At 46.1% G+C, this 20,929-nt stretch overlaps 1 protein-coding gene across 1 annotated transcript in view; it reads right to left on the bottom strand.

Annotated features, from left to right (window-relative positions):
• Positions 1–18,675, bottom strand: part of dnmt3bb.1 (DNA (cytosine-5-)-methyltransferase 3 beta, duplicate b.1) — a 29,228-nt gene extending 10,553 nt beyond the window's left edge. The window contains exons 1-8 of the mRNA XM_086159316.1: positions 18,405–18,675; positions 13,336–13,444; positions 4,530–4,680; positions 3,937–4,025; positions 3,729–3,863; positions 3,277–3,441; positions 1,381–1,539; positions 1,190–1,297 (exon numbers count right to left, since the gene is read on the bottom strand). Coding sequence (XP_086015442.1) covers positions 1,190–1,297; positions 1,381–1,539; positions 3,277–3,441; positions 3,729–3,863; positions 3,937–4,025; positions 4,530–4,680; positions 13,336–13,444; positions 18,405–18,412 — 924 coding nt within the window. The 5' untranslated portion in view covers positions 18,413–18,675. The remainder of the gene's footprint in view (positions 1–1,189; positions 1,298–1,380; positions 1,540–3,276; positions 3,442–3,728; positions 3,864–3,936; positions 4,026–4,529; positions 4,681–13,335; positions 13,445–18,404) is intronic.
• Between the last annotated feature and the right edge of the window lie 2,254 nt (positions 18,676–20,929).

The following is a 20,929-nucleotide window of genomic DNA, read 5'->3' as shown; positions in this document are numbered from 1 at the left end:
AATGAGCCAGAAACAACTTGAGAGCTTTTCCGGGAGGAAATGAGCAAATGATGAGACTGAGACTGAAACTAAACAGAAAGCTGCATTTAAAAGAAAATATCAAGATTCCTACATAAGTTACGGGTTCATCGCAGCAGGTGATACATTCACACCGCCCACTATGCATTATTTGTGCTGAACGGCTCGCTAATTAAGCTATATAACCCTCAAAAATGTATTTTTATTCATTGTGCAAAGTTATAGATTAAATACTGTCAAAGTTATTATTATTTGAACCTCCGCGCCCGTTAAATTTTTGGCAGGATGCTAACTATTAGCTGGCTAGGAGACAGAATACAGCGCTAAATTCAGCTGCCGCCTTGGCAGCCATTTTTCGAGAATCGGGGTCTCATTATAGACATGACAAGAGGTTAACGCCTCCACATTCTCACAGTTTTCTGGGGAAAGTTCTGCACATTCGGGACAACACTATCAAAATGGCTGACTTTTTTATTTTTAATGACATCAAAACATTTGGCTTCCATAGAAAGTAATCAGTTTGAATATTTGTGTATCTTGATCCTTCTGTGGCACCATTAGGGCTACACTGGCTACTGGCTACACACACATACACACACACACACGCACACACACACACGCACACACACACACACACACATGCACTTCCAGTGAACCGTCGTGTTCTTGGCAGGAAACCAGCGCAGCTTGTTTTTACACCTGACCTCAGATCTGAAACACAATCAGCCAATGACGCCCTCCTCCACACACACACAAACACACACACACACACACACACACACACACACACACTCACACAGAGACACAGACACACAGACTCCTCTCCATTTTTCACATCTCGGGTCAGACTCAGTTTAATATCTCGCCTGCTAATCGTTAGCGTGTGGCTAATCCCCTGGTAAACAAACCCCAGTGTGTTTGTTTTCTCTTTTTCTAGAACAGATGGGATACCAGAGCGCCGGCGGCTCACGGCGGCCCGCGTTCCTGTGTGTTTCTCCACCGTGGAGATCCAGCCTAGTAACCCTCCGGCGCCGACGTGATCAGGAAACGAAAGAAAAACCAACTTTAAGGTCGTTTCTCCTGATCACTGACTAGCATAAAGAGCCTCCTGGTTGGAAGGAAATAAAATACCAGCTCCACCAAAGGGGAGCGTTAGTGTTGGGACACGAACCTCCAGGGCCTGGAAGATGGCGCGGCGGTAGGACAACAGCTTGGTGTAGGACGCCTGGCTGAAGAACTTGGGGAAGGCGGTGATGGAGTCCAGTTTGTCCGCCGACACCTGAGTACAGACCAAGATGGCGAGCGGTGAAACCTCAGCCGTCGACTCTGCTTCTACTTCCGACCTCCCCGGTCGTTCCTCACCTCGGAGAACTTCCCGTCCCCGAACCACTGCAGCCAGCGCATCCCGTGGCTGGCCTGCCGCTTCCCGGTGGCGCGCCATGTGACCACGATGCCCGGCCACCACGAGAAGCCCTTTATTTTCCCCCAAACCAGCTCCCCGATGCCAAAGCCCTTGTTGTCCTGAGGGGGAGGGAAAGACAGTCAGTCAGATATGTAACTAACTAACAATGGAAATGAATTACTCACTACCTACCTACCCAACTATAAGGAGGAAACAATATCAACTAACCAACAAAAGAATGTACCTTCCAACCTATCCTACTGACCAACAATGAAATGATGAGATGGACTTTAGTGATGGGAAATTGTTTAGCAGCAGCAGCAGCAGTAAGACAGTGACGGGCTAAAAATAAAAGTAAAAAAAGATAAAATAAAAAAACTCCTAAAGCAGGGGTGTCAAGCTCATTTTCACAGAGGGCCATATCAGCATAATGGTTGCCCTCAAACGGCCACATGTAACGGTAACAGTGTAAATGTAACCTAATGTATAATAAATGTAACTACTCCTTAATGATGAATAATGCTGGATTTATTAATCATTCAAATCCAAAATGGTACATATGCATAGGCTTTTAATTCTTGGACAATTTGTCATTTTTCTGGAAGGCTTTAGCATACTTAGCTCAGTGTTTGGTGTCAAAATGCCGACGTAGATTGTACTCTTTGACAAGCGACGCTGCCTCATAACACAAAAAACACACCGGTGTGTTCGCATTCCCATCTTTCTTGAAACAGCCTTCCATCTGCAGCAACTTTTCTCTTCCTGGATGTTTAGGGATCCTTTTTATTTCTCAATTCCAGTTATCGAAAATTGCATTAATTGGCGGGATGGCGAGATGCCGTCACTTCACGGGTAACGTGATCGGCGCGAATTGTGGGAAATGTAGTTTATGATCAAGTCACACGTTTGGCTTATTTTAAGACAATCACTAACTAATAATTATACTGTAATGGCATGTGCTACAAAGGTAACTGAAGGAAAAATGTGACTGACTAACCAACTAACTGACCTACCAAATAAAAAATTAAGAAAATAATATCCAACAACCAACCAACAACTGACTAATGGACTGTCAGACTAACTAGCTAATAATCATATTGTAATAGGATGAACTACTAAAGTCACAAACTTACTGAAAAATGTGATAAACTAACCAACAAGCTGACCTACCAGATCATTTGAATGACTTACAGACAAACTAACCTACTAACTAAACAACTAAACACTGACTCCGCTGCACAATCAGATGGACTCAAATAAAAAAATAAAATAATGAAGGAGTTCCTGTCTGTAAACAAACTTTTAAAATAAAATACCCCGATGTGATTGGTGAAATTATTCATTCAATCTAGTTGTAAACATTAGAAATACAAATACTGAGTTAGGACTCACTGGAGCGTGATCACAACTCATCCAGTCCACCTTAACAGGGCTTCTCCTCTCTTAAGGTGGACTGACACACACACACACACACACACACACACACACACACACACACAAACACACACACACACACACACACACACACAGGGGCTCTGCTGTGTGGACTTGTGGTCGTCCTGACCTGAATAGAACTACTGATACAGGATAAACACATCCTGTGCGTGTGTGTGTGTGTGTGTGTGTGTGTGTGTGAGTGTGTGTGTGTGCGTGCGTGCATTCGGAGCTTGGAGCCACCTGCACTTATACAGCGCCAGGTGGAGGAGGTTGGATGAAGGGAGTTACCCTCCTCTTCTTTCTAGCGCTGCCAATTCCTGCCCCATTGCCTCTTTTATGTACCCTTGTACTTCACACGCTGCAGTTCCTCAGACACACACACACACACACACACACACACACACGATCTGACTCCTCACATTGTATTCCAGCTGCGTCTCCATGCTGGAGGAGGTGCTGCTGCTTTGGGCCGAGTCCTTGGAGTCATTCTCCATCAGCTCCAGGCGGGGGGCCTCGGGGACCCAGCCCGCTGCCATCGCCCGGGGGCCGCCGCCGCCGCCGCCACCGCCACCACCGCCGCCACACTGGAAGAGGACAGTATTATTACTACAGTATTGATGAATTGTTATCTATAGTCATATACGTCTCTTTTAATCACATCCCTTTCAATATGTAACATTGGAATGTTACTTGAACACACACAGATAAACACATTTACAAACACACACACTCACATGAACACGTTCGAAAACAGAAACACATACACACGCATAGAAAAATTTGCGCATATGCACGCACACCCACACACACACTCACACACACACACTCACACAAGCACACACCACATATTGTGTGTTTATGTGCGTGTTACCGGCGTCACGGCGGGCTCCTGCTTGCGGTTCTGCCGTCGGTTCTTGTGTGTGTGCGTCGCCTCTCCAGCCTGGAAGATGGTTCTGGGCCGGGGTCTCTGTCTTAGGCTCAGCTGGCCGGCTCCCGCCGACTTGTCCTGCAGGTGAGAAGGTCATGTGATGCTGGAGTTCAAAGATGCGACGGCGGCGGCGCGGGAGGTCGAGTCCCACCTGACTGTAGGAGTCCCACGCCGACGAGTCCTCCTCTTCAGACCTCTTCCTGCTCCTCTTCCTGCTCCCACTCAAACACTGGTTACCATCTGAGGAGGACGGAGAAAAACAAATCGAAATCATCTACTGGGAAAAATAATTTGACCTCCTTCCTACCTCCAGGGAGTTCCCCCGAAAATGACGTGAACAAGCACCAAGATTTCCACGAACCTCCCGACCCTAGCTAGAACGTGCATTAATAATTAAGATTAGTGTTAAAATCCAGCAACCTGGCGAGAACGTAGTTTAAAAAAGCAATAAATTATTGCCATGAACCTAAAAATGTGCAAGAATCTTAGATAAAGAATAATTAGCATAATTAGCAGCAAGCTAGCTGTCAGTTAGCAGGAAGTTTATTTATCTATTTGAGCGACTTTTGTTAGCATAAGAGTTAAAAATCACTTATTACTAGTGTTGGGTTATACTGAGTTAAACGGAGAAGAACTTTAAATCCCTCCTGAAACATGAGGATTCTTTAGAATGGAAAGACGTGGCGAGTGTTCGGATGAAAAGCGAGATTGTCTGAAAATCATTCTGTGAAATTCGTCTGGCACCTTGAGGGGAGGCGGCGCCGCCGTTCTGTTTGGGGCTGAAGGGCGAGGGCGGCTCGGCCGGCGTCAGCGGGCTGTTCTCATTGGTCAGCTCCACGCCGCTGTCGTTCTCGGACAAGCCCTCCGGAGGAGGCGTGTCTCCGTTCACCACCGCCTGAGGATAGAAGAAGAGCATTGGACCACGCCTTTCGCTGGGATTGACCCCTCATAATCTGTCCCCAGGATAACAAGTGTTAATGCTAAAAATCTAGATGTATATATTTAAATCACAGCATCGTCTGCAAACAATCATATCAAGGACGTTCGGGCTACAATACAGTCCAGGTTTGGACAAGAAGCTCTGGACTCCTTGTCCACTTGGCGTCTGGCTGCTGCAGCTGGGATCCAGTCATGACCAGGATGAGGACTACAATCTGGCGAAGAATATCTCCAACACCAAATTAGCTACGCTAGCAGGAAAATGTCTGATCTGCATCTAGTCCAGGGGTCGGCAACCCGCGGCTCCGGAGCCACATGCGACTCTTTCATCTTTACACTGCGGCTTGGGAAAATAAATTATCAATATTTAATTCAAGTGTATTTCATTTGTGTTAATTCCTTTTTTTAACTTTTAGTTCTAAATTGGAAGATTATTGTGATCTTGAAATATTAAAATAAAATTATATTTATTATTTTTCGCCGCTCAAAATAACGTCACACTCGCGGAAGCCGGTATACCCGCCAGCCGGTGAAGTCCCAATTTGCAGATGCTGTGCGCAGAAGTTCAGGAGCAGAAGTCCCATAAACCAGGTAAAATAAATTGAAGATATTTTGCAAATATTTATTTTTTATTGTTTACTGACACAGTGATTTTTTCCCAAATTATCTTTAAAATTCAGGTCAAGGCTCCGCTACACGCTCTGAAAGCCCAAAGCTCAAAATTTTCAAAATGTGTTTATTCCATAAATATTTTTTTTTTTACTTTGTGAATTTCAGAAGCAACACACTACACACTTGTTTATACAAAGTGTAAAGGTAATAAAAAGAAATATATACAGGGGTACCTTTATTTTAGACGTCAAAAAGTAATTGCGGCTCCCAGGGTTTTCTTTTCCGTGAAAACCGGGTCCAAATGGCTCTTTGGGTGTTAAGGGTTGCCGACCCCTGATCTAGTCACTAGGTCAGGGTCAGGGAGCTCCAAGTCCTGGTTCTGGACGGCTCCATCATGAGTTGCGGGAGCGACTACAGTGTCTCCACTTGCGGGTGATACCCAGTAGACACCAGGATGCCGTTTGTAAGCTTCCCGTTGCGGCTCCATCTAAAGCCTGCTAAACTACTGCAAATCCTTGCCAGCTCCTCTGAGGCTCTTTGGCACCTGAGGTAACACCGGAGAGAATCTCCACCGCACCCCTTCCTCCCCCCGGAAGATGCCTGTCGTTCCCACGGCGTGGGAAAAGCCTGCAGAGCTCTCATAGACTAAAAAGTACCCGGCGGTTTATTGTGGATGGTGAAAAAAAACAAACATCACGCTTCAACGGGATCTCAAAGATATACATTCCTCTGGAGGAACGGGAGGAGACTTGGATTCAGTGCTGCCGGTCCAAACGTCAGCTGTCCAGCTCAAAAACTGTCAGGTTAGGTTCCCGTCATCCTACAATCACAGACTATTAGCAACATGCTGGGTGTCTGAATGAGCATGTAGCCGTAGCGGCGCAGTCGGGGCCTGTCGAGCCGCGGGATTTTGGTGACTTTTTGACAGCCTTCCAACTGGGTCATGCATTCCCCAAAAAAAAAAAACAAAAAAAAAATAAAACGGACCGTTTGCAGTATCCAGGATGTGAAGCTTTATGAACACGCTAGCATGACAGGATAGCATTCCATAGCAGGGATATCATTCATATCAGAAAGAACACCAGGTAAACAGCTGACACATGTGTGATCAGGTTTATAGCAAGGTTGAGCAACCAGACTGATGGAATTGAACAAACTTCGTCAAGACGGAACAAAGTATTTCATGTTATTCTGATGAATATAACATCATGTCGTCAGTGAAGAAAAAAATTGGACTTATTTGAAATTGAAAACACTGAATCATCACCTCTGGCTTGTTTTTCCTTCACCAGCTAGGAATCTTCAGGACGTTCCAATCGAGGAGAAGGTACCGGAAAGTTAGCAAGCGAGTTACCCGCGAGAAAAAATGAGTTAAGAGTCAGCGGGAAAACAGGCTACATTTTCGTGGGTTCGAATTTCAACTGTAACTTTTTATAGATTAAGATTTTATAGATTGAAGGAGCAGGATTTGCTCAGGATTCTGGACCCCAAACACGTTCTGCTAAGTAGCAACTGGAAAACAAAAGTAACCTGTGAGAACCGAGAATGCTTAATAAAAACAAAGAGGCTGCTGACAGGAATAGCTAATGTGAGTTGATTTAGTATAAGTCCTACTCTTCCTGTTGAACTCAAAGAAAACACTTAGCGGAAGAGAAGAGTAACATGTCGAAGGCCGTCGGCCACACCTGCCTGGTACGGCGGTCGCATCGGCAACGAAAAGCATCCGACGGCGACTCAAGAAAAACGCGGCGTGGAAAACGGAGCCACGACTTTCCGACAGCCGCGAAACGGAGCTTCTCGGCTTCCTCTCCTTCCGGGGACAAAAAGCGCCTGAAGGTGGACAGGAGAGCGATTCCCTCTACACACCACTGGAGGTTAAAGGGGTAGGACAGAGGGGGTAGGGCACCATGCTGAGCTGCGGGGCAGGTTTCCGTGGTGACGGGCGCCTGGCTCAGCTCTGTTTGGACTTGAATTTGCAACATCAACTAAAGATTCCGTCTAATCCCCCCTTTCGGCCCGAGACTCAGATTCAGGAGGAGGGAAGACAAAACTAATGGGTTTAGGCAACACTTAAGCAGATTTAGTGCCGTGTTCGGTCTTTATCCCACAAATGCTAATGTGCCTTCCCGGAGGAGACGCTATAAAACGGCATGTCGACGAGGTAAAACCCACTGGGAGGTTGGACATTCCCGAAATGAAGGACCTCTGTTTCAGGAAGGATCCACCGTGGACTGACGCTCTGACCTCCAGCCCTTGGCTACCGGAGGGTTAGCTTGTTCTGCAAAGAATGAAAATGACCGAGCCTCTACAGCAAGTCCAAACTGGAGGCCTGTGGAATGTCCGAGATGCTAGCTCCCGAATGATGCTAAAACTGTTAGCGTTCGCAGATCGTGTTGTCAACATTAGCCTTCCAGAGTGTTGCTTCTTGAGGACTTTCTGAAATGTGCAGTAAAGAAATACGACAAATGCGAATCTTCCAGGGTCTCTGCATCCAGATTCTCAAGAAGTTTTCCAGAATATTCCCAAGCAGGAGTTTCCTGTTCTGGATGAATCCGCTTGAAGAGCGACTTGGCCTTCGCGATGTCAGAAATCCACCAGCCGCCTGAAACGCCAGCAGAGGAGGCAGCAGCTGCCTGGCAGATGGAAGCCGACTTTTTTTTACATCCAATCACAATCCCGTGTGTGTTGGAGGCGTAGCGGCTGCCAGGAACTGTAAACCAGGCATGCCTGTGGTGTGTGAATGTTTGTTTTTTAGACTGAGTTTGCGCCACCAAATCTCCTCAACGAGACGTGAACGCCGTGAACCCGTGCCCTGAACGTGGACTCGGGATGGCTCAAGGGGCGGCGGAACTTTCAGAGCCTTGCCAGTCGTCCAACGGTGGGTCCAACAATTCTTGGTCCACAGAGCAGGAATGCTGGAACCTTCTGTTAACATCCAGTTTAGCTCCTACGCTAATCGGGAGGTGGTTCTGATGAAGTGACGAACGCCATGCTTGCACCGCTAGGCTATCGACGCTGGGAACATTTGCTTCAAATGTCCACGGAGCGAGACAGCGTACTTCTCAAAAAGCAACGAAGCGGCTGGAACATAAATTTGGACCCTTTGGGTCTTTCAGAGAAACACACGGGGCTAACAGGAAGTTAGCCCCCTGCGCAGATACTCGACCAACAGGTACTTTGGAAGTCCCTTCAGGAGGGTTTCTACATCCTGTAGGTCATCTAGCTAACGATTTTAACTAGCTTAAAACGGGTAACGCAGGGGGCGCCCTTGGAACCAGACATTCGTGGTTTGATTCCCGGCTCCTCCTAGTGTGTCGAAGTGTTGTTGAGCAAGACACCGAACCCCCTGACTGCTCTCCTGGCACAGCAAGATGGCTGCCAACTGCTCATGGCTCATCCATGATGGGTTAAATATAGAGGAATTTCCCGCAAGCGATTAAGAAAGTAATTAAAAAAAAAAATCACTGAGATGGGGGCCAATTGTTCGTATTAGCGTGTTAGCAGTGGGATTTCAGTTTCAGTTTCAGCTGGGTGGAAACTCTTTTTCAGGTACTTCTAGCATAAAGGAACACATTCAAGGATCTCTGAGGAACATACCGCCCAGAGGTCCCTGCATGGTAGCTCCCAACACGCTGGTGTGACCAGTGAGGAACAAGAACATCCACCAACCAAGCGGCAGAAGGTTACTTATGAGTTCAAAAAATGAATTACAAAAGAAAAAAGTCTTCGTGTTTGTCCGTCTGTAATAGATACACTTTTAACATCTGAGCTGCTAGCATAACTCAACCAGCAATGTCCGAGCGCTAACACACACACACACACACACACACACACACACACACACTGTTCTACCTAAGGGCCCCTCAGACATCTGTTTCAGGAATGACTCCATCAGACAGGAAGTGCTATACTTGCAGCGGCGGTGGGCCCGCAAGCAAACGCCGGCTAGCGGATGTGAGCGATGAATGGTCCGGCTGATTGACTTCCCGGCCAAAATTTCCTTTCAAGGATTTTTTTTTTTTCCTTTTTAACTCATCATCCTCAGTGCTGCACACGAGTGGGCGGGGGGCATTTCCACCGAACCCACCCCCTGGGAAGAACTTGAAGCGGAAACGCTGATTTCCGATCCGCCGATACCATCTCTCCTCCTCCTCTTCCTTGTCCTGGGGCCGGCGGACAGCCACCGGCCCGGCCGAGCGTTAAACTAGCCCGAATGAAGCCTCTCCTGACCCTCCCCTGATCGGAGGGAAAATCTACAAAAGTTCCGGGGTCAATCTGCGGCGTACACTCGTCGAGAAGGAGGACTATCTGACCAATCATCTCCCTCTGATCTTTCTCTCTCACAATTTGGATTATGAAAACAGGAGGTCACGGAGGTTGCAGGTTATTCATTCATCGGCTCCTTATCTGTGACCTTTATCCTGCTCTCTCAGCTGTCAATCATAAGGAGACGTCCAACCATTGGCTCTCTAATTCGCCCCGGTGGACAGTTTGAAGTTGTCAGTAGACCGACAGGTAAGAACCCAGGCAGGAGAACATGAGGTGAACGCAAGCAGGAGAACCTGGAAGGAACCCAAGCAGTGGAACCTGGAGAGAATCCAGGTGGGCGAATCTGGAAGGAACCCAGGCAGAGGAACCTGGAAGGAACCCAGGCAGTAGAACTTGGAAGGAACTCAGGTGGGAATGCCTGGAAGGAACCCATGGAGAGGAACCTGGAGAGAATCCAGGTGGGAGAACATTAGGTGAACCCAAGCAGGAGAACGTGGAAGGAGCCCAGGCAGGAGAAGCTGCAAGGAACTCAGGTGGGAAAACGTGGAGGGAACCCAGACAGAAGAACCTGGAGAGAACCAAGGCAGAAGAACATGGGAACTCCACACAGAGGGAACCCAGGCAGAGGAACCTGGAGAGAATCCAGGTGGGAGAACATTAGATGAACCCAAGCAGGAGAACCTGGAAGGAACCCAGGCAGAAGAAGCTAGAAGGAACCCAGGCAGGAGAACCTGGAGAGAATCCAGGTGGGAGAACATTAGGTGAACCCAAGCAGGAGAACCTGGAAGGAACCCAGGCAGAGGAACCTGGAGAGAATCCAGGTGGGAGAACATTAGGTGAACCCAAGCAGGAGAACCTGGAAGGAACCCAAGCAGGAGAACCTGGAAGGAACCCAGGCAGAAGAAGCTGGAGGGAACCCAGGCAGGAGAACCTGGAGAGAATCCAGGTGGGAGAACCTGGAGAGAACCCAGGTGGGAGAACATTAGGTGAACCCAAGCAGGAGAACCTGGAAGGAACCCTGGCAGGAGAACCTGGAAGGAACCCAGGCAGAGGAACCTGGAGAGAACCCAGGTGGGAGAACATTAGGTGAACCCAGGCAGAGGAACCTGGAAGGAACCCATTGCAGTAGAATCTAGGGAGAATCAAGGTGGGAGAACATTAGATAAACCCAAGCAGGAGAACTTGGAAGGAACCCAGGCAGAAGAACGTTGGAACTCCACACAGAGGGAACCCAGGCAGAACCAAACCTGGAACCTCCTCGCTAACCTCTGAGCTTCATCAACCTCCAAAGGAGAAGGATGGCTTGCGACCCCTGAGAACGTCAGCTCCGAGGGCAGAGCGCGGAATCGGGCTCTGCGCCGTCGGCTGAGGGAGCGAAGCAGAAACACTTGAGATGATAAGATGAAGAGTTTTAGGATCAGGCGGCGTCTTGGCCCCGGGGGCCGCCGCTCACGCCAGGAATGCGTCCTCGCCGGCGTTCGTCTTCCCGTTCTGTTCACGTCTGTCATCAAATGTTCCTCCAACTTTGATACACTTTCCAAGTACATGTTCGGGAACGACTCCAATCAACCTCTCAGCGCCGACGGAGATGTGGAGATGAAGCGTGCCGACTCTCGTCCCCCTCGGAGAAAACATCATCGGCGAAAGAAGCGCTGCTTTTTAACATTCCTTCGTTAATTGGTTTTTTAACACGGCGGAGGGGGCGGGGCCTAATGCAGCGGACGCAGTGAGGGGCGGGGCTTAACCTGGACGGGTCAGCTGTCGATCGTCCATCACGTTCACACCTTGGACAATTCAATTGTTTACAAATGAACCTCGTGGATTTTTTCGGACGGGGACGGGGAATCTGGAAAAGACCCCAAAAGACTATTTTGAGATTATACTCGATTGATGCCTCGCGGGAAATTCCTCTCTGCATTTAACCCATCATGGATGAGGGGTTCGATGTTTCGCTCAACTCAGGAGGAATTGAACCAGGAATCTTCCTCAGCGGTCATTTTATTGCTGCTCAAAGAATTAATAAAAATAAATAAAAACTGCCTGTTACGACTTCAAGATTGGAAGTCGTGGAAAAACTACAAAAATGGCTACCTTTTTTTTAATACTTTGACGTTGGGTTTAAATTTGGATTTCCTTTACTTGGTCACTTTTTGTAGAACCTGACAACTGTTCTAACTGCCGTTTCTGTCGAGTATGAAGGAAGGAAAAGAAATTAAGATTCTGCTTTCTTTATTAAACCTGAAAAGACGCCAAATACGAGGAAGAAGAGGAGGAGGAGGAAGGGCGGCAGGTTAAAGGAAGGAAGCAATGTGATATATGAGACTGAAAAAGAGGAACTGGGCTAACGGACAGCAGGAGCCCAAATGGTGTACTACTGTGAGTGAGTGTGTGTGTGTGTGTGTGTGTTTGTGGAACAGGCAGTCAAAGTGTCAGCAGCCTCATGATGAATATCTAAGGTCAATCCACTTTCTCAGTGGATGAAATCCTTCTTCCTTCTTCATCCTTCCAACCCCCCTCCCACACACACACACTCACACTCACACACACTGCAAAACACACACACACACACACACACATACACACACACACACACACAGCATTCTCAATTAGAGCCATATAACATACTGGCAGTGCATCTCGGCATCTGCCTTAGCAGCAACACATACTCCTTTCAGTTCTGTGTGTGTGTGTGTGTGTGTGTGTGTGTGTGTGTGTGTGCATGCGCACATGCACTTGTGCCTCCATCTTGTACTATTGTCTTTCCCTGGAGCCCTGCCAAGGTTTCACCTCTCCAGCAGGAATATTAGTGTCAAAGTACTGAAGCTTTGGATTATGGACCGATCTTATGGTTTAACATTAGCTTTAGCATCATTAATCTTTTACTACATAACCTGGCTTCCGAGAGACAGAGTGGAAAAGTAATTTTTTTTTCGGTCTAAAGTTGTTTCCTGTTGGCCAATCAGTCTTGTCGGGGGGCGGGGCTATGGAGAGGACATGTTTTTTTTGGATTCTTGTTTTTGGGAGCGTCTGTCACTGATCTCAAAGTCCGGTCAGCCTCATTGCCCGATAACAGTCTATTTGAGAATTAGTGCTAGCTGGCTAGCTAAGACTGAGGAAGGCAGTTTTTTTTTCCTTTAACATAAAGGTCAAGCCCTGACCTTAACAACCTGCCTGGGTTGATACAGGCTGGAGAAACCGCTATTCTTTTAAATAACCGTAATTTCCGGGTTATTCGCCTACTTTTTCCAACACTGCGGCTAAAACAACGATGATGATAATTTATGGATTTTTACGGCTTCAGGCCAAATATTTAGCCTCGTCTCATCCAACAAATTAAATTACACAAAGACGCCGCATAAAAACACACGTGGTTTACACAAATATGTAGGAATGAATTCTGAGGCTGAAGAAGTTAACTTTAGCGGTTTCAGTGTGCAGGACAAAGATGAAGTTAGTGACCAATTACCTTTTCCTGAAAAACAACTCTAGTTTATATTTTTTTACTGGACATGTTACAGGCACTGTTCTGAAAAAAAGCATTTATGGCACATATTTAATTAACAGCAAAAAAAAAAAAGCGTCACATCTTTCCATGTAAATATCACATTATAAATGGACATTTGTAACATTTGCTTTTCTTTTCAAATGCGGCGTGTGCGGCTTATAGTCAGGTGCGCTCAATAATCCAAAAATGACAGTAAGAGCGCCTGGCAAGCGGCGGTCCACTCACCGTGGCGGCCATGTTGTTGCTCTCCTCCATGATGGCGGCTGAGTACTTGTTGGAGGGCATCGCTGTCACAGTCGACTGGTCCGCTGGTTGTCCTGACTCCTTCTCATACCTGCAGGGAAAGCAGGGAAACATCTGGTTACGTCCCCAAAATAAGAGCACTTGGAGCTCGTGGTTCTGTCCAGAACCACAAGGAAGAAGAGGGAAGAAACAGACCAGTCGGTCTCGACTTATTATTGATTACCGATTGCTGTAGAACCTCCTTGGTCATGAGCTAATCAGCCTACAAACCGAGTTTTGATCACATTTTGAGCCGAGCCGCTGGCAACAAGCGTAGGTGTACGAACATACCAACAAACAAACTAGCAGGCTTTCCACATTGTAGCTTAGCGGGAGTTGTGCGTGCTACTCGTTTACGTCATTCATTGTTGTGTTCTCATTATAATACTTTTTTTTTGTTTTCAATAAGCTAGCCATCATTTTGGCTCCCAAAAGACAAGCTAAGCGAAGCGAAGTGAAGTCAAGCTAAGCTAAGCTAAGCTAAGCTAAGCTAAGCTAAAATATACTTTATTGATCCCCATGGGGGAAATTCTTTTGTCACAGCAGCGCAACAATGACAGTATCAATGAATATGAGTGTAATTATGAGAGATGATTAACACATAGTAAAAGACATCCATAAATAAATAGACAGCAGAGGGAACAACAGCAAGGACAAGAATAGACAATTGAATGAAAAAAAAAGACAGCAAGGGTGAGAATAGACAAAAAAACAACAAGGATAGGTTAAAAAAGGTAATAGTGCCAATGATAGTGGTGTGAAGAAGTTAAAAATTTGTTGATCTGACGAAGGCATTAGCAAGATGTTAAGAGCGGTGTTGGTATTACAGATCACACTAAGCGCTACGAAACGTCTAAGTCTACCATCTGCATGATCCTGAAGAAAAAGGTTTGCTAAAGACAGGCAGATGTGGCTAAAGGGGCGGCTACGGTAACAAAGCAAAGGTTTCATATCTTATAAGAAGGAGAAAATGTATTATTAGGTGGGATTAATTCAAGACAGCTAGCTGAAATTAGCTTTAGTGAGCTTCTCATATGCAAGAAGGATTTACTTTTGCTGATTTAGCGAAGGAAACACAGAGTGCAAGTGCTGGCTTGAAGAGAGAGAACGCCAGAAACACAGTAACAACTAAGGTTAGCTTTAATTCCTTTCTGTATTTTTACCACAAATAAACCCATAAAAAAGTTTTACGAGAACACAGCGTATTCAGTGGGATTTACATTGATTTCAACAGGATAAATTGACAAATTAAATTGGTAGGCCGGTCGCTTTGCATTATGGGATAGATCGACCGAGGAATCGAAAATAGTAGCAAACGGTGCAATGTATGTTTTTTTTCCCCATCATTGAGGGAGGGAAAAGGCGAGCAGTGACACCACTTCCTCTTTCCACTTAAAGGAGGAAAGAACAAAAAAAAAAATATCGAGAGGAAGCAAAGCGTGTTTCTCGGGTGATGTCACGTGTCTGTGGAGACTATTCACATACATGCACACCCACATGCATGTTCAATATATTCTATTGATAATGTTGTTTAAATCAGTTTAAATCTAATAATTTTGAAAATCACACGAGATTTGCAACAGCCAATCACGTTTCGGCTGCATTTGTTTTGAAATTGAACACAAATATCTTTCCGGGGTTGAGGACCCGCTTTGTGCTGCTGGAGGGGTTTTCCCAAGGAATGAGGAGGAAGAAGAAGTGTTTGTCAGCCAATCACAATGAGAGTGAAAAAGCGGAACCTCGTAACCATTCAGATGAACATGGAAGGTCAGAGAGTTCACAGCTCAGACAGGAAGTCAGGTTTCTCCACGCCCCCTCCGTGACCTTTCATCTACAGACCAAACGGCGCTCCCCGCCCCGGCTGTTAGCAGTTAGCGAGACACACACCTGCTGACTTCCCGAGTGTTTTCATGCTTTGCTTCCTCGTAACCATTCAGATGAACATGGAAGGTCAGAGAGTTCACAGCTCAGACAGGAAGTCAGGTTTCTCCACGCCCCCTCCGTGACCTTTCATCTACAGACCAAACAGCGCTCCCCGCCCCGGCTGTTAGCAGTTAGCGAGACACACACCTGCTGACTTCCCGAGTGTTTTCATGCTTTGCTTCCTCAAGTACCCTCCTAGATCACATGTGTCCAACTCAAGGTTCGCGGGCAAAATGTTGCCCGCCACGTCATTTTATGTGGCCCGTGAGAAGATCTTAAAATAAAGGTCAAACGCACGCATTGACCATAAACTACATTTCTCGTAATTCATCCCGATCATGTTACCCACAAAGTGACGGCATCCCACCATTAGGTCGCGGTGATTCTACATCGATGCCATTTTTAACAAGTGGAATTGAGACACAGAAATGACCCCTAAATGCCCAGGAAGAGAAAAGTTAATGCAGATCTTCTTCTTCTTCTTCTTCGTCTTTCGGCTTTTCCCGTCAGGGGTCGCCACAGCGAGTCAAGTTATTGCAGATGGAAGACAGTTTCTAGATGTTTGTGCTTCAAGGAGAAAAAAACACAATGTCTTTTGTGTTATGAGGCGGTGTTTGTTGTCGGGGTACAATTTACATCAGCATTTTCACAGCTGGAACTAAGTATGCTAAAGTTAGCCTTCCAGAAAAACAACAAATTGATATTGATATAAAATATTTTTCTTTATTCACTTGGGATAGTTTGGTCATTAAAAGAGACGATAATGTGGGTTTCTTAACCTGACAATATAAAAGGATTTGTGAGCAATTAGTAATTTCTTTTTAAATCTATGCCAATGCATTAATCCACTGATATTATTTAACATTAGGGGGTAGTTACATTAATTATACATTATGTTATGGCCCTTTGGGGCCACCATCACGCTGATGTGGCGCTCAATGAAAATGATTTAAACCCGTCCTGGTTGCTTCTGGTGCGGGTTTGCAGACGTTGGTGACCCTCCGCAGCCAACATGGCGGCCAATCATGACGCCTCGTTAAACACGCACATTTTTGAATTGTACTGACTGGGCGCTTGCTTCCTCTGTAAAGGCTGCTGAACACCATCGGACCCTCCGCGGGGCTGGCCCCCATCACACACACAAACACACACACACACACACCAGCTCCGCATCCTGCATCCTCATTCCCTGCAGATACTCGTCATGGCTTTCACAAAGTGAGGGAATGTGTTGAGGAGCAGAGGGGAGGAAGGATGGAGGCCCCGGCCGAGGGGCCTCAGAAAGGGGGGAGAAGGGGTCGGTTTGTGGGGGGCAATGGAGGTGGGGCGGGGAGACATCAAAGTGGTGTCTGGTGGCAAGAGATTAGGGACCGCAATGCAAGAGGGGATTGTTCACTTCCCAAAGGGAGTGTGTGTGTGTGTGTGTGTGTGTGTGTGGTGAGGGGGCTCCCCTCCTCGGGGTCTGGGGGGGTGGGGGGGCTGCATTCCTTGTCCGTCATGTACTTTCTGGCCCTACAGTTTCTACATTGTCCGGCCGAGAAGCCCGAAGCCTCGTCCTTTCAGCTGCTTCTCGCCGTCACATGACATCAAACTGCATCAGATGCCACCATGTGTGTACATGTGTGTGTGTGTGTGTGTGTGTGTGTGTGGGAGGGTAACGCGTCACTTTCAAGAAAAAAAAAAAATCCCTTTTAGGTACTGATTTATAGGTTCACATGCAAATTTAGGAATTCAAGCCTGTTCCCTGATTGGTGGTTACCATGGAGACAGGGATCTCGCTGAAGTAAATGTCCACTTAATCGATGGCGAAAGGAAGCGCAGTCCAAAAAGTTGGAAAAAATCAATTTAGCTGCAACTGCGCAAGAAGCAATTCCACTCCAGCCCAGCAGGAGGCAGAACTGCGCAGACGTCCAGGTGTTTGAGGCAGCTCGACTCAAGACGGCGGCGTGAACGGAAGATCATGTGACCAAAGAAGCGGCGGGATCTTCCAACAGCATTAAAGCACACCTCACCTCATCTCAGTCATTTCCGTTTTCTACTTCTGTTTCAACCCAGACTAGCGACCGAATTATTAATCCCTTTTAACTCATAACTAATAAAAATGAGTTTGCAGAGATGGCCTCGATCTGAGCATCTAAAAAGACTGTTTATCATTTTTGAAGTAATTTCCCCCCACACACACACCCAGAGACAGGAAGTGACCAGTGAGGAAAGTTCCTTTTCGTTCAGTGCTGATATTACAAGGTCATAAACTAAGATGGGTGGGAGGGTGAGAGTGGGAGTGGGAGCGGGAGTGTGTGGGTGTGGGAGTGGTCTCTGAGGTCCACGTTAACCTTCTCAATGTTTTTTTGGGAGGAGGGTGAAGGAGCAACATGTGGCTTCAGAACCAGGAAGAATTGGGAGATTAAACCCGATGATGTCACACAATCTGAGATTAAATCCCTCCCCATCCCACCCACCCATCCCCGGGGTGGAAGTGGGTTGGGGCGGGTTATTTCTAAATTCTTAAATTAAATAAAAAAACCAAATACAATTAAAAAAAAAAAAAAAAAAACACCCACCACCTGCGTGATGTGACCGGTTCTGCCCCCCCCCCCACTTCTGCGGCCGCGTGCACGTACACGCACGCGCATGAATCCCACCATGCCACGTACCGTGCACGCCGATCTCCCACTCGAACCGGAAAACCGGGCGCGCAAAAAAAAATCCGATATCCACGGCGGAGAGGGAGGGAAGGAGGAGGGGTGCGGGGTGTTGCGGGAGGCTCTCGCGCAGGTTACGACCCGCAACAAGTGCCAGTTCCGTGACGTCACGCGGCGTGAACAGCAGACAAACACGCCAAAAAACAAAAACAAAAACAAACAACAATCACGATGGCGCGCTCCGGACGCCATTGAGACATTTTAAGAGCCGCGTGTCACGGCCGTGCACGTGGCACCCCGCATGAAACACGCACACACGCACGTGGAAGAAGAAGAAGAAAGAGAAAGTCTGCAGGGTGCACGAGGCGGCGCACGACACACGCACACTCCGCACGGTGGGCAAAAACAAACAAACAAACAAACAAACAAACAAACAAAAACACTTACATAACCATCCACGCGTGTCGCGCTCATCCACGGCAGGAACTGCTCCGTGCGAAAGGAAAAGGAGGAGAGGAGAAAGAAGAAGAATAGGAGGAGGAGAAGGAGGGGAAGAACAAGTCTTTGAGGGACTCGGTGGAGGTGGAGTGGGGGGGTCGCAGGGGTCCGGGGCCGAGCTGCGGGTCACGAGTGGGTCCGGTCGTCTGGCAGGAGCCGATCACGCAGGGGGAGCATGCTGCTGCAGGTCTCTCTCTCTCTCTCCCTTTCTATCTCTCTCTCTCTTTCTCTTTCTCTCTCTCTCTCTCTTACTCTCTCTCTCTTTTTCTGCATATGCGTGTGCATGTGCGTGTGCGTGGCTGGCGGGGAGGGAGGGGGTGCGGGAGTATCCCGCGCTCTGATCGCAGGTGAGCAGTCTTTTCAATTGTCCCCTCGCAAACACGCACGCACACACACACACACACGCGCTCACACATGTTACATACACACCACTTAATTATCACACACGCCCTCCGCGTGTTTAAACAGCTCATTTGCAAGTTTTGTTTTTTTTTTCCCGTCACTTTTTTCGCCTACCTGTATCACGTGACGTGGATCTTGCGCAACGTAATGGGTGACGTCATGCTGTCAGAAAGTTGCCATTTCAAGCCAGATGTTTTTTTTTTTTTAACCTGTCGCTACACGTTAGTCTCGCGTTATTACGGCACGGGAAGTGGCTGGAAATCACGTTGCTCCAATGAAAGACCCGGATTGAGGATTTAATGTTGGAAAAACATTGATTGTGAATTGTTGCCCAAATCTTTCTGTCATAATTCAAGTCCATGACAGGAAGATTCTCAATGACGTGTAAGTCTGAGAACCTTCACAGACACATTTGATTATATTTGTCTGCGTTTCATAGAAGAACGTGACCAAGTCCTTCACTGCTGTGGAACAACAAACCGCTCTTGTAAAGCAGTGAGTTTGTTGTAATAATGTAATGTTTGTTGTAATAGACACTGTAAGATTGCTGAACTCTTGAATTTAATCTTTCTGAGAGCTGAAGAATCCTCTAGGATGAGGGTTGAAACGTCTTCAAGTGAAGAAATTCACGTCCAGGTGCCGAGACAAGAAGATTTTGACAAGAATTCACCATGACCTGGATGACTGAGAACCCCCACAGACTTCTTCTTCTTCTTCTTCTTCTATTCCTTTTGGCTTTTCCCTTCAGGGGTTGCCACAGCAAATCAACCTTCTCCATCTAAACCCATTCTCTGTATCCTCCTCTCTCGCACAAACTACCTTCATATCCTCTCTCACTGCATCCATAAATCCACCAATATATTCACTATCCCTCCTCTGTACATCTTAGTCTGGCTTTTCTGATCTTCTCTCCAAAACCAATGGACTCATTTCTGATCCCATCGGTCCTCTTCGCACCCAAAGAGAACCTTAGCATCTTCATACCCGCGAGATATCTCTTTCTTGTACGCCTTTCCATTCATTCTGGCTGCTTGTCTTCTATCGACCTGCAATATTTCATTAAAATTGGTGCAACAATAATACAAACTATCCCCTTGCCTTGACATGTACATGTTATGCTAACAGTAGTAACCCAGGAAAACCAGGAGAAGAGCACCTGTTGTCCCCAGAGCGCATTTTGCACAATTCTGTACAGTTATTTATTTATTATACAATATTTTTTGCACTATAAGTCACACTTAAAATCCTTGACTTTTCTCAAAAATCAGCCGTGGGCCTCATAATCCGGCGCATCTCATCTATGAATTCTTGTCGCGCTTACCGACTTCAACACAATTTTATCTGTCAAATGTTTTAGTGTACATTTGCCAAAAACGCCACCTGTTAAAGGACATGTTTACGAAGCGGAATTCAAACTCAAGGCTATCATTCATGCAGTAGATGATGAAAAATAACCCTGCAATAACCCTGTTTTATTCAAATAAACATTAGATGTAATCATATACACGTGCTTGTAATGTATGTATAAACAATATACAGTGTGTATATAATGTATATACGATACATATATTTTTCCATGGCTTTATTTATTCTTATCTTTGCTGTTTTACATTTTATTTTTCTTATGCGCTATATTATTGTTTATTTTTATATATTTTATATATTCTTCTCCACTTGACTCTGTGAGCAGGAGGTGCTTTCAGCAAAAAGCATTATGATTTTGATTCATATGTTTACTTTTGCTTTGTTTTTTTTTGGTTTCAATTTATTTTTTTATTGTTTGAAATTGGACCTGGGTACTAATTTCTTACCACAAACTGTAAGGTGTGCTAATATATATAACAATAATAATAATAATAATAAAAAAAAATATCTAAAGTGCTTTACTCAACGCTCAAGGATACCATTCAGACATGTAAAAAAAATACAGATTTATTTAAATGAAACAATGAAAATAAAAACAATAAAATTGACAAAATGGTAAAATACATTTATACACGTAGATATAAATACATAAAACACAAAAAATATAATTACAGAGCAATTGTCATCAGATGGAAGAGGTCTATTTA

This window comes from Fistularia commersonii, chromosome 14, assembly GCF_037954325.1.
Source record: "Fistularia commersonii isolate RoL2024-O1a breed Wild chromosome 14, RoL_Fcom_v1.0, whole genome shotgun sequence".
In the NCBI taxonomy this organism is placed as follows: domain Eukaryota; kingdom Metazoa; phylum Chordata; class Actinopteri; order Syngnathiformes; family Fistulariidae; genus Fistularia; species Fistularia commersonii.
Note: the sequence above shows the minus strand (reverse complement) of the source record. Positions and strands in the feature narration are given on the sequence as shown.